Source organism: Asterias amurensis, chromosome 20 (genome assembly GCF_032118995.1).
Source record: "Asterias amurensis chromosome 20, ASM3211899v1".
NCBI classification, from domain to species: Eukaryota; Metazoa; Echinodermata; class Asteroidea; order Forcipulatida; family Asteriidae; genus Asterias; species Asterias amurensis.
Genome location: NC_092667.1, coordinates 2,655,125 through 2,669,420, shown reverse-complemented (window position 1 = coordinate 2,669,420; position 14,296 = coordinate 2,655,125). Strand labels below are relative to the sequence as shown.

The 14,296-nt window shown below is 38.5% G+C and overlaps 1 protein-coding gene across 1 annotated transcript; it reads right to left on the bottom strand.

The window, feature by feature from the left end:
- Positions 1 to 443: 443 nt before the first annotated feature.
- LOC139952601 (peroxisomal membrane protein PEX13-like) lies at positions 444 to 6,939 on the bottom strand. Its single transcript, XM_071951788.1, has 4 exons — positions 6,854 to 6,939; positions 5,138 to 5,916; positions 2,985 to 3,110; positions 444 to 1,731 (listed from the first exon to the last, which is right to left on the bottom strand). Exons 1-4 carry the CDS (start codon positions 6,937 to 6,939, stop codon positions 1,298 to 1,300), a joined length of 1,425 nt encoding a protein of 474 aa, XP_071807889.1. The 3' UTR covers positions 444 to 1,297.
- Positions 6,940 to 14,296: the final 7,357 nt, after the last annotated feature.

The following is a 14,296-nucleotide window of genomic DNA, read 5'->3' as shown; positions in this document are numbered from 1 at the left end:
TATTACCACTCACGTTTTTATCTGTTTTAGAAAATTTTGCCAATGTCTTTTGGCTGGGTTTTTACTTTTCATATTTAATATTTCATATTTAATTCACAAACAGTCAACCAACAATAATATTTCAACTTCCATTCAAGTCTTTGATTTATTTTTAATCTATCTTTGTACAAACAAGCATGAATTACAATATTGGCCATCCAATTTCTATAAAAGGTTGCAATGATAAATTATATTAATTTTCTATAACAATTGGGACAAAAACAGTTCGCCACATTTTACAAAGCAATACTCCAATGTGTGTAAGCACTGTATACTCAGTACTTTCCCGAGTCCTCTGAAAAAATATCACAGGCATGTTACTCGGGTGGGATTCAAACCCACAACCCTTGCAATTCTAGAGCAGTGTCTTACCAACTAGACTACTGAGGTTGCCCGATGGCTAAAGGAAGTTTGAATCCTATATGTTTTAGCTTCCTCTAGCCATCGGGCAACCTCAGTAGTCTAGTTGGTAAGACACTGCTCTAGAATTGCAAGGGTCTTGGGTTCGAATCCCACCCAAGTAACATGCCTGTGATATTTTTTCACAGGACTCGGGGGAAGTACTGAGTATACAGTGCTAACACACATAGATGTATGGGTAAAAACCAATTAATATTCTTTATCCCCGATGCAAATTTAACATCTCTTATAAAGCAATACTCATTATAAACTGTGTACCTCAGAATATTTGGCTTGGAAGAATCCAACTCTATTCATTTGGGATTCCAGATTTTAATTCTGATTTGCCCTTTATAATTCTTATTATTAAGAACTTTTATTGTATGACACAAAATACAAAATAACCCTCGTCTCAGTGAGACAAAAATTATTGTATCATGCACAAAACGTATTTACTTGTACTGGATAATACGTTTGTACATGCTAAAATAATTTTCGTCTCACTGAGACAAAACAAATTTTGTGACATTATTTTACTAATTTCTCAAGTAAAATATACAGAGAAACTTTCTACTACCATTATCTTAAAACCGTGTAAGTTTAATGTAAATAATGTGGACATTGTGCTACCAAAAAAAACAAAAATTTTTTTTTTTTTAAAAGGACAAAAAAGTCAATACACATAGCTTTGTGATGATTTAGCCAATTCTTTTCAAGAAGTTTATGAAAACTTTATAGTTTTTCAGAAATAAATTACAAAATAACAATAGGGCTAGATGATTCAGTCTGTAGAGCGCTGACACATTATTCCGGAGGTTACAATTATTTTAAAGATTATCAGTTTTACTTATAAATCTCTTCACTCGTTGGCTTCATTCTCACTCATTGCCTGGCTGTCCATGGTTCCAATCCCGTTAGGTGCACTCTCCTTCTCCCATGCCGACCACTCATTCTCCATACTGGCTTGCATACCGCCCTCCACTGTCTGATGTACGCCAGGTGAATCCTCAAACGCAGAATCAAAAGCTTCAAGATTGACTTGACTGCTTGATGTAGGAACTGCCGGGCCACCAGACTGGCTCATTGTTTCCGTGGCAAGAACCTCCTTGGAAGTTTCATGGATTGTTTCTAATTTGGATCTCTGGTCTTTCGGCTGTGGGGTCTCCGTTAGTAGTGTGGTGCTTTTCTTTCCACGTCGCTTACCCAGGATCTTGATGTAGTTTGCAGGAACCAGACCTGTGCTTTGACCGTTGACACTTGCTAGAACCCATCCTCGTACTTTAGGTTGGAGTTCTGGTGGGCAAAAGCAATTGTTTATCTTTAACTAGCGCCACAGTATATTAAAAGAGCTTGAATATTTTGCCTTATATGGGGCAGAGGGTCCCCCCTAATGTTCCCATTTTTCTTACTTTAAAACACGATATTCCATTCGTACATAAGTAGGCCGACCCCCCTTCCCCCAACAAAAATCCTATAAAGAATTCATGACATTCCCAGAACGCAATGAAGTCACACTGGAGTGGACAATATTTGCAGGTAGTCAGTAAGTTCATGAGAACACTCGAGTCAGTGAGTTATGTGAACAATTGGTAGTCTGTGAGTTTTTTTGTGAACAATTGAACAAAAAATCCAGGGTTTTTAAACAGGACCAACATTATCACAAATGTACACAATTTGAGTCAAAGAAGAGAATACCATTTCAGCAGGCCTGGAATTACCCTGAAGACATGGCCTCCGTTGCCCCTGGGCCCAATTTCATAGAGCTGCTAAGCACACAAATTTGCTTAGCATGAAATTTTTGCCTCAATAAAAACATGATTACCAACCAAATTTCCCAGGATTTTCAGGATAAGCAAACAACAGCTGAATACCAGTAACAAGCAATATGTAGCAAATGGAAATTTGGTTGGTAAACCTGTTTTTATCAAGGCAGAGACTTCATGCTGAGCAAATTTGTGTGCTTAGCAGCTCTATGAAATTGGGCCCTGGTCTTGGCCTTGTGTTGAGTGGGAGGATGTCATCAGCCCACGCCTTCTGGCGCCCGTTTAAAAGTATCCCATTGACTTTACGAGTTGGTTGACGAGTTGGTGTACAAAAAGCGTTTGTAACCGTTTGTTATAAAATGCATATGATTGGAAAGATGTTTTAAAAGTAGAACACAATGATCCACTCAAATTTGCCTCGAAATTGCGTGGTTTTCCTTTTACTTTGCTAACATGGTCGGCCATTTATGGGGGTCAAACATTTGACTCCCATAAATGGCCGACCGTGCTTGTGGACGAGGTAAAAGGAAAACCGTGCACTTTCAAGGCATGTTTTTGTGGATCATTGTACTCTACTTTTACAACATCTTTCTAACCATATGCATTTTATAACAAACGGTTTCAAACGCTTTTTATAGACCAACTCGACCGATCCAAGGCAACGTGTTTCTTTAAGATCTTCCAATGGAAGTGCCCTTTGCAAAATGAAAATGGCCTTGCCCTTTCAAAGATAAAATTTCAGGCCTGGCATTTCCAATAAGTAGACACTAGACTTTTAAGTACCTTTGGGCGCCAGGTTGAGCATAGCACCAGCCTTGAATGATAACTCATTGTTTCCTTCTGCTTCAAGATCAAACTCTGTTCTAGCTACGACATGATCCTCCTCGCCACTGGCCCATCCTGCTTGCTCTGAAAAGTAGATTACACAAACAAAAACATATTTGTTTTAAGTTGTCAGTAGATTTATTCACCCTAACCATGCTAAATGCAACAAAATGCACCAAATGGTAATAGTTGTTGTAACCTGTTGCATTTGGCAATCAACTCATATGTCATTCTTTGACTGAATTTGTTGCATTTAAAGGGAAGGTACACGATTGATAAATACTCAAAACAAATATAAACTTAAAAACTGACTTGAATGAGCATTGGAGAGCTGTTGATAGTATAAAACATTGTGGGAAACGGCTCCCTCTGAAGTAGCATAGATTTTGAGAAAGAGGTAATTTCTCACTAAAATAATAAAAGACTTCTAGCCAGAAGTCTTTTATTCCTATCTGAAAGCACACCAATTTGTCCCATAAGGGTGTTTTTCTCTCATAATTTTCTCGCAAATTCGATGACCAATTTAGCTCAAATTTTTACAGGCTTGTTATTTTATGCTTATGTTGGAATACACCAAGCGAGAAGACTGGTCTTTGACAATTACCAAATGTGTACCTTCCCTTCAAAGTTGTCAGGGAGTATAGCTTGTCAAGGCGTAGCGGTTGAGAGCAACGACTCAAGCTGTGGTGTTTCTAATCAGCACAGTGTGGGTTCGAGTCCCAGTCGTGACACCTGTGTCCTTAAGCAAGACACTTAAACAATGCTTAATACAACAATATGCACCAAATGGTAATAGTTGTTGTAATTTGCTGCATCTTTGACTGAATTTGTTGCAGTTAGGTCAAGTGGCTTCATACTGGTGTTGCATTTGGTTGTATTTGCTGGTAGTCAACTTATTTGTTCCACATAAATAGTCAAATCACCACTACACTTATGTGCATACTGTTGCATTTAGCAGGGCAAATACCCTTGATCAGTCCTTAACACAAACAACATGCCTGCACAAATGCAACAAAATCCCTTGTTGCTTTTTGTCGCATTTAAGCTTGGGCGATATCGATTTATTTTATTCACGATATATCGCCGACAATATATCGCGATATTCGATATAAATTTGACATCGTCAGTCTTCAAACTCCCAGTGAAAGTTGTAGAAGAGACAGTCATAGCATAAGAGAGGTGTTCTAATGACCTATTCTTCTGGTTTTACTCCAAACCTATGGGGTGCAAGATGTCTCAGCTAGGAACTACATCGCGGTATTGTGATACTTAATCGATATCGCGATATATCGTGATATATCGATATTCCGATTAAAACCAAATCAATCCGATATCGAAATCGTTTCCAAATTAGTATCGCGATTTTCGATAATATTGTGGTATCGCCCAAGCTTAGTTGCATTTGGTATGGTTCTCATTTCAACTGTGTTGTACATGTATTCTGTTGTATTTGGAAGGGTATGTAGATGGGATCCTAATGGGGGGTTAGGGTTTTAAGCTCCACTCTTTTGTGTATTGACAACTGCTAAAGATGATGACCTTACAAAATAAAGATAAGATGCAATTAATTTGATTGCTTGAAGTAACTTATGATTATTGTATACCGTCTTAGGTTCTTATTCAGGGGACTTATTTCCTTCGGATTGGTCGCTTTATGCTATCCCCAGACATGACACGTGTGTTCTTAAGCAAGACACTTCAGCATTGCTTCGTCCTTCGGATGGGATGTAAAGCTGATGGTCCCATGTGTTGTGTAACGCATGTAAAATAACCAAGTGCACTTATTGAAAAGAGAAGGGGTTCGCCCCGGTGTTCCTGGCTGTGACTGCTTACAGTTAATGTCAAGGCCTGTATACTTCGTTTTTGAAGAGAAAGGGCACCAAGGCATTTTCTCCTTGGTAAAGGGTAGAAGAAATTGTAAATGTCTACTTGAGGATTTCAAGGGCACCAAGGCAATGACCGAGGGGCAGGGAGGCAATGCTTTGTTGCCTCTGTGAAGTGTCAAGCCTGAATGTCTCGTGGCCCTTTAAATCCATTTAGTCCATAACTTTGATTTTTCTTTTACAATTGTAACCTAATCAAAAAACTAATTTATGTTTTTTTTCTCGTACCTTGTTCAGACTCTTCTGTAGAACAAAGTAGCTTCCAGATAATGTACGGTCCTCCAACGACAACAGCAAAGAACATGAAGATCGGCCAAGACGGTGCATCTCGTTTCTTCTTTCCTCCCAACGCCTCAATCTCGCCTCCTCCGCTCTGAGCCTCCTTCCAGAGTTCCTCCGCGTACTCCTTACTCCTCAATCCAAGGAAGGCTAAGATGCGACGATACGCATAGCGGATCGTTCTAAACAGCGCCAACGCCGTGAAGATGTGCGCAAGATGGACCTTAAGGCGGGAGAAGTGATCGGCGACACCAATAACAGCGCGGAAGCTGTTGTACACAGTTTGAAATGTCGACTCCATCATCATGCTGATTGAGCCAAACGCCTGGACAATACTCTCAATTGACTGAAATGCCGGTCTGCTGTTTTCCTCAGCTTGTCGGAGAAAACGGTTGTAGCTGCCGTCTGCATTTGGGCCAAACTGCCCCTGTCCAAAAGCACTCCCTCCATACATTCCGCCACCATACATACTCCCTCCTCCTCCGTACATACCCCCATATGATCCAGTTCCGTAACCCCCCATGCTACTTCCGAAGCCCCCGTACCCACCACCCCCATACCCACTCCCATACCCGCCACCATAGCCACCGTAACGATTGACTGGAGATCCGAATGTCGACCCCTGCTGTGATGGGCGTGTAGGGAGAGGGGGCGGGGCTCGAGACAAGGAGGGTCCACTGGATGAACCAGGTATGGGATTTGTTGTTGTGTGCTGATTGACTGGAAACCTGAAAAAGTAAATTGTGTGAATGATGAAAATATTACTTTGAATTGAAGTTTGTGAAAAGACTATCAGCTTCCAATTCCAACATCAGATAAAATTAAGGGAAAATGAAGAAACCTCATATAAACTGATATCTAGGCCAGCCCCCAGTAAGTGACTGACAGTACATTACAACGATTTCCGACTTCCTAACAACAGGGTTCGATTTCAGTCACTATATGGAAGTAAGAATTTGAAGAGAAGATTAGTTAATCTTATTTCTTGTTTAAATGTGAAGCTATCATAGTTTGCTATTAGGCAAAATCACAGTCTAAATTACCCCACTTGTGTGGCCAAGGCTAGCTGAATCCTTAAAGATTCAGCTGCCTTGGCCACACAAGTGGGGCTAAGTGAAGTCTGAATCAAAATATCATATAATGGCAATACTGCACTTCTCCCTCATCTTATTTTAAGAGATTTGAAAACGGCCCTGGCCTGGGCTCTACCTACCAGCCAGTGTTTAGTGATCCAGAAGGGTATGTTCTTTGCTTGGACACCCTGTTTTTTTAAATTGGGACACCCTGTTTTTACATTTATCTCTCTGCATTTTTTAGTACTTTTTGTATTGTAAATGTATCATTTAAAAGTAAACAAACCTTTGCTGAAACCTTGGGTACGATAGCGTTACTGGGCTATACTAGTCTGCAAGTGTTATCGAAATAAGATTAAAACATTGTGTGATCAAACTCTACGTCATAGTGTTGTATTGGTATAGATTAAAAGTTATGCAACATTGCAAGTTGCAACTCGACCTCGCTCGATCATTCTGTTTTTTCGTAACACAATTTTGTATAGATTGTCTATGGTCTGATCGCTAAAATGTCAAAGTTTTTGGTATTTTTATACAGTATTTTTCAGACAACCCAATCTACATACATCTAGAGAAGAAATAACAGTCTTACCCAGTGTCATTGTACGGTGAAATGTTGCCAAATCCGCGATTGTTTTGGCCTACCCCCCGCTCCCACGGCTTTAATGGGGCGGCCATTTTGATACGGTATGGTCAATTTTTCGCAAGAGGGCGCTCAATAATCATTACGATACTGTATGACAAATTATGACACAAGAGGGCGCTCAATACAAAAATTAGCTAAGCACAAAGCAGTTTTGCTAACCAGAATTAGGTTACCAGCTAAATTACCATACTATGTATCACCTTTGACTTTAAAAAACCATGGTATTTTGAAGTGATTGAAATCTAAGTTATAATATCAATTATTTCAAGAAATTTATTCAAGTTGGAAAACAACAATTGAAAGACAGCAACATTAAATTTACTTGTAAAATTGTTTTATTTTATAACATCTGTTGGTTTGAATGCAAGTTAACAACCATTTGATTAATAGTAATAGTTTCACTACAACAAAGACCTCAAAGATCAACCAAGTTCATAATTCAGCGAAAACAAAAAAGACTTTTTTTACATCATATTTTGTAGAAAATTATCACATAGCTTCACTTTGCTTCTCTATGAACCATTGTGCTCAACTTCATAACATTGAAAAGATGGTACATTAATGGGACACAAAATATATGAATGATCAACTAAGCGGGCAAATTGCTTTTAAAGTTTGGTTGATACATGACCAATATTTGTATGTGCTTGGAAATGTTTTCAACTGATTATGCCAAATTTGAAACAAACTATAACCCATCTCTGTAAGATTTCCCATAGAACGCACACACACGCTTAACTACATGGAAACCCTTATGTGACCAAGAAATGAGTGTCTTTCTTTATACTCTCATAACTTGTGTTATGAGAGGGGAAATTGTGAACCATCTCTTCAATACATTTAAGTGAAATCATTGCAGGTATTTGTTATTGAAACATACTGAGATACAATTAAACAGGAAACCATGGTAAGGGAATGCATTTGTTTGATTAGTTTTTGGGTTGTCAAATGTTTTTTTTTCTGAAAGAATTTAAAGTCAGAGTGTTGGATTTTTGAAGATGAAAGAAACTTTGGCAGCTTGGAGACCGATTGCGAATGCTGATTCTTTATGAGACTGGGAATAGAGCACTTAGTGATGTCTCTTGAGCTGGTTGACAGGCATGGAATTTCATCATTGAGAGGGCAAGGCCATTTTCAATTTGCGAAGGGCACCTCCATTGGAAACCCATTAAGTTTATTGGAAACTTTTAAAGGGGCACCAAGGCCAAGACCAGAGGGGCAACAGAGGCCATGGGCTCTTTGAAATTCCAGGCCTGGGTCGAGTTTGAAGAATTCAATCCAAGGGTTGATCTAGCACATCATCTGATGATTGTTGGGGATTGGATGATCTATTGATTGTTGGAGATTTGATGATCCGATGATCGTGGTTATAAGGTGATACTATCCATGTGGATTAGTTTTTCTTTGTTGAGGGGGCAATCTTCCGTAGTATGTACAAGCCACTGTGAATCTCTGTTGATTTGAGAAAATCCATCTGCAAGAAAAAGAGCAAACCTTTATTACTACATAATAAATTTATTAAGACATTTACAGAAAGTTACCGATATACACAACTTTTCAATAAAATTATTATAGATAATTGGGTAAAAATAATTGTTGTTGTCTCAGATGCAAATTATATATGCAAAATATAGGATTCAAACTGCTTTTAGCTATTGATCCAATTCACCTGACGTCATCGTCAGAATAATCTTGAATGCACCATTTTGGTGGGTAATGTCACTGTGCGTTATTCAGTGAAGGCGTAAACCTATTGACCACAAAAATGGTGAGTGTGGCACAGTTGCCGCGTGTGACCTGTGTGCAAGGGGTCAATCTCTGTTGTCTAGTGGTAAGACATCAGCACTAGAACGAAAAAGGTTGTGGGTTCGAATCCCACCGTATTATGTAATATGCCTAGGAATTTTTGTCATAATTTAGACTCAGAAAAGGATACAGCGCTTTACTACACACACTATATGAGTAAAACCAAACAATTAATAAGTAGTCAATGAAAAATCACCATTCAATTTAAGTTCTAGTTCCACATGATCAAATTAACTCACCTTCTTTCAGTTGGAACTCAGGATAAAATGAAGTGTCTTTCTCATTCTGATTTTGACTTTGGGTTGTTGACTGTCACAAAATGGAAAAGAACAACGAGCAGGAAAAGCGATACTCCAAGAATGTTGGAGAATATCGCAAGCTGAACGTCAGTAATCATCCTGTAAGAAGAAAAGAACAACAAATTATCAAAGAGTTGGACTACATACTTTGCAGTCTGTAATCTGCAAGCTTAAATACTAATACTAATTCAGGCCTTAAATTACACGTATACCACAAAGTTCATGGCATCTGTAGCCCCTGGTCTTGGTTTCCATTAAAAAAATTCCCATTCATGGATTATTTGACTTTATTTTCCATTGGAAGTTCTTTATGCATGGCCTGGCCTTCTCACAAATGAAACTCCACGCCTGTTGTAAATGTAATGTAAGTGTAATTGACGGGTCCTACTAAAAGCCGACAACGCCGACAACAAGTCCAGAGCGCCGCCAACACGCCGCCAACAAGTTTTAAATACCTCAAAAATGGCAAATAAACCATAGATATATTAGAACTTTGTGTGTTCTGTAATATAAACATAAATTTAATGGAAAAAATTCATGGAAAGTGTGAATTTTTAACCAGAAAAAAAACTTAACTTTCACGGAAAACGGTCGGACGCCATCTTGGCTTAAAATCATGTTTGGACCAGTCCATTATGATGCGGGTAAGTCAGATTTAGCAATAGAGGGCGGGCGTCATGCACTGTGCACACTGCAGTGAAGGTCTTCACATGAAGCCCCCCCTCTGTTGTTGATAAGTGCTAAATCTACCCGTATCATAATGGTCTGGTCCGAACACGGTTTTTAAGCCAAGATGGCGTCCGACCGCTTTCCGTGCAAGTGAAGTTTTTTTCTGGGTAAAAAATACACACTTTTCGTGCAGTTTTTCCATTCAATTTATGTTTATATTACAGAACACATATAGTTCTAATTTGTCTATGGTTTATTGGCCATTATTGAGGTATTTAAAACTTGTTGGCGGTGTGTTGGCGGCGCTCTGGACTTGTTGTCGGCTTGTTGTCGGCTTCTAGTAGGACCGTAATTGACTAATCTGCATATCAGTCTACTATTGTCTTAAGCTAGCCCTTAGTTAGCTTAGCTCAACTTTGGTATCTATGGCCCTTTTCGAAACCTCTGGCTTCGGCTTTGGACCCGGCGTCAGGCTCCGTCCTCTCGTCTGAAGTCCTGCCCTGATTGTGTAGCTGAAGGCAAAATGTATGCGCAGTTGTCAAAACAACAACAGCGGGGCTAAGCTAGGGTTGATCTTGATATTAAATTAGATATATTGAACAGCTCCTTAATTATACTACTTACTAGGAACAAAGCTGAAGGCGTGTTTTCAAAAATGGCCTTTATAAGCGGAGGGAGTTCAGCGTATTGACACTAATTATGGGGTTAATTCTGTTCCTTGACGGGGTTGGGCATGTTGGGGGCGTTGTTGTTGCTCATTTTATTTTGAAAATGAAATTAATTATTAATTAATAATATTAAATTATGTTAATAAATAAGAAATAACTACAGCTGCGTCGATGAAATATTACTGGACGTTTCAAAGTGGTTAAGTTTGTCAGGTTTGTGCTTTTTTCACCTCTGCCACCGACCGATTGAAAATGAAGTGATTCTGAATAACGTCCGGAAACTAGGCAACATATCAGAGGGTGACACGTTGCATGCAAAACATGAATAATGAACGTGCGTGAAAAAAATGACCACAGACTAGTGCCGTTTGTACTCATTATCCGTCATTATTCATTGAACAAATTCATGTGTTCAAACAATTGTCTCTTTAGGAGTGCATCTATATGATTCGGAGGTTCATACTTACTTGAGAATGTGAGATTTTGCAGCTTGTTTTGGTTGCAGTTTGTAAGTCTCGCTTGGTTTTCGGAAAAACGTACGTCAACTGCGTTTGTGTGTTTGATGATCCACACTCACACTCCACTCAGTATTCTATAACTCGTTCTAACTAAACTAACCCTGGTTATTGGTTTAGACTTTCGCTGGAATTCTCAATTATATTGATTCAAAAACAATTTCAAGCACAAAAAATAGTTCATTTAGGTATCAATTCAAAATTGAGATGCACTTTCATTCATTGTTTATTCCATATAACTCATAATTTGTCAAAATAAACATAATTCTAGTTAACTTCTCATCTTCAACCCAGTTTACTGGGGTTTATACACAACCAACGCTGAATATTCATGAATTTAAAGAACAACGGAATATGTTGACCAATCAGATCACACACTCGAAATGTTAATCAAGAATGGACGAATCACAGCTCGTTCTGTCTCGGGAAACTCAAGACAAAGGGAAAGCTCGATGGTGGCGGGAGATTGGGAGAATTTCTTTGTGGGTAGAAACAGAGAAAACCCCGTGGCGCTACATGGGCTATTTTTACAACGTAAATACAATTACCGATATACACAAAACAGCACGTGGTTTGGTAAGATGTACACACACCGCGTGCACTCGTACCAAGGTTGGATGGTTCTGTGGGGGGCTAAACCACACGTGGAGGGAATCCCCTTAATTTCGTTGTTTTGATGCAGAAAATGGAGAGATTTTTCCACTTGCGGACTGAATATTGGATATACTCTTGCCGTGCATGAAGGATTTAACTCAAAATTATGTTTCGTTCCGGAGATATGAGGGGTATTCCGTGAAGAAATACTCTCTTGAACTACACCATGTTTGGAACTTGTTGTGTTTGCATACAATCACTGTTGGTAAACATGGTACGTGGATTTAACCTGGTAATACAACTAGAATATTTTCTATTTGGAGTATTTTTGTCTGCAAGTATTTGCCTTTTATCACTGGATAGGGATACTACTCTGGATTATAACTCCCAGCAATTTCGTCATTGCTAATTACCCAGTGGAATACATAAGAAGGAGCAACAATGAAACAATGGATGAGCAAACACGCCTTGGAATTATATAAGCTGCAATTTCTTCGCTAAAATCAACCTTTGGGAGATGTTTCGACTGGAACATAACAATGGATTTATTTATCTACAATAATGTGACGAAATAAAACAACTCGCAGTCCACTGGAGGAAGGAACAGGCCAAAGAAGAAGGCCACCATTACTGCATACAAAAGATAAGTTGCTATATACAAAACAAAAACACTGCAAAATAAATTTTACATCGTTGTTGAATTATACTACTGGTTTGTACAACTGATATTGTTTTGTCAACTTCTCTTGAAAGGTCGTCGCGACGACCTTCGAATATTTTCCAAGATTTTCGGGGGGATTTATTGTACATTTGAAGATGTACCTCTGTTAATATTGCTGGTATAACCAGCGAGAGACAGACAGTGCACCGAACATTAACACCACGACACAGAGGAAGGAAAATACCCTGGAAAAAGTCTACGACGATCCTGAAAAAAAAGCCCTGTAGCCTATCTATCCTGCAGAAAACTGCAAAAATTGGACAAACCATGAATTAAAATCTGTGGAAATTAAAGTAACCTTTTTGTGCGTACACCCACGTGCTTTTGTGTGCAACGCAAACGGAGTGTGCCCAGGGCAACGGGGTTGAAATCGAAAGGGACTGGCATTGTGTTTACGCACTCTTTGTTCACTTCCGGGTACCGTCACAATAAAAGACGCTGAGGTTTACAACAACGAAAACCACCAAGATGCACTCGTTCTACGACCACAAGAAATTACGTGAGTTATACCTTTTAAATTTGTATCTTCACAAGCAATTTTGTTCGTCTTAGTTTGTGAATTTAGTTTAAAATAAATCATGATGGGTAAGTATTCAGCACAATGGTTTCGTCACGCGTGCGCCGATCTATTGTTATCCACTTTAGGCGCCAATTTTTGCACTTACCGAATAAAAACATAATCATATAAATAATCCCCAATAAATTGCTGTTTAAAATTCATCTCTTAGACATTGAAGTTGAAATACTCTTCTTTAGGGGACATGTTCGGCTTATTCAACAATCAAATGGTTTGTTTTTAAGAATACTGGTTTTTTCCCCAGAATTATTATTATTATTTGTGGAGGAGGCGTATCCTTTGTCCCTCGCGTGTTTTTGTGTCGTCTGCTTCAGTACTTTTGTTTTCTATAAATCCAGTAAAGCACAATTGTTTAGCATTTGTGATTTACTTATAGTCTCTCATTGATTGATAATAATATAATTAAGGTAATGGTATACAAGGAGTCTTAATTTCGATTTAGATACATTTAAAGGACTTATGTTGGGGTTGTGTTTTGAAAGCAAAGCACTGTCGAGAACCAGGGATGTCCCCCATTGTTTGGGCAGTCCGGAGCAGATGCTAGTGGCTCCCGCATGCAGGGGCTCCATGCTTGCTTTTGTTTTTATAAAAGCTATTAAAACACAATTTTCAAACGCTTTTGATTTGCTTTAGTCTCGCAACGATTGGTAAAAATATATTTGAGGCTATGGTATAGAAGTGGTCTTAATTATTTTGGTAGACACTTAAAGGACTTATAATAAATAATAATAACAATACTTTATTTAGGCATATCACTGTTATCACAATACATACGGATAGAATACATACAAAAAATACATTTAGTATAAAAATACATAAGCCTTAGTTTAAAAAAAATAAATAAATATGAAAACCGAAAATTGGACAACAAACAATGTTGGGGTTGTGTTTTAATGAATGCGAAGCATTGTGTCGAGTATTGGGGATCTCCCCCATTGTTTAGACGGGGGTCTGGAGCAGATGCTCGTGTTGCATCGAGGGGCTCCAACCTTGCTCCTAGCACGATAAACAAAAGACTAGACTGTGAATTGAGCGGGAAACACTTTGTTCCTCATTGTTCCTTTGTGCTAAATCTTTAAAATTTATCATCGATTTTGAGACAAAAAGAAAATCGTTTGATTTGTTTAAAAAGTGTTTATGTCTTTGATGGAAAGAACAAAAGAGGGCCCTTGGGATGTCTCACAAAGGAAACAGTTTTTTGGTAAAAGATTGTCGTTGATAAAATGAAATATTTGAATAAATCAAAATTATAATGCAATTGTATTTCTATGTTTTCTTCGGTTGTTTGCCTTTAGTTGTGCTTGTCCCTTGTCCCTTGTCTTTCGGTTTTTTGCTTGTCCCTTGTCTTTCGGTTTTGATGTGTGAACAATGGGTCCCCATTTAGTTGGCCTGTGTGCCTGTTCGAGGTTTCCCTTTTGCACCGATGTCATTTTTTATGTACTGTGCAATGAAGGTAATAAAGTAAGATAAAATAAAATGATAGTAACAAAACAACAATAAGAATTAATTTATCCCAATGAATTTAGTGTTCTTTGTAATA

Excerpts from the sequence above, each read along its gene's own strand:
- LOC139952601 (XM_071951788.1), bottom strand. The coding sequence starts at position 6,939 with ATGGCCGCCCCATTAAAGCCGTGGGAGCGGGGGGTAGGCCAAAACAAT. Across the intron at positions 5,917-6,853 it reads TCACCGTACAATGACACTGG|GTTTCCAGTCAATCAGCACA; the intron begins GTAAGACTGTTA and ends TTACTTTTTCAG. Across the intron at positions 3,111-5,137 it reads TACAGAAGAGTCTGAACAAG|AGCAAGCAGGATGGGCCAGT; the intron begins GTACGAGAAAAA and ends TCTACTTTTCAG.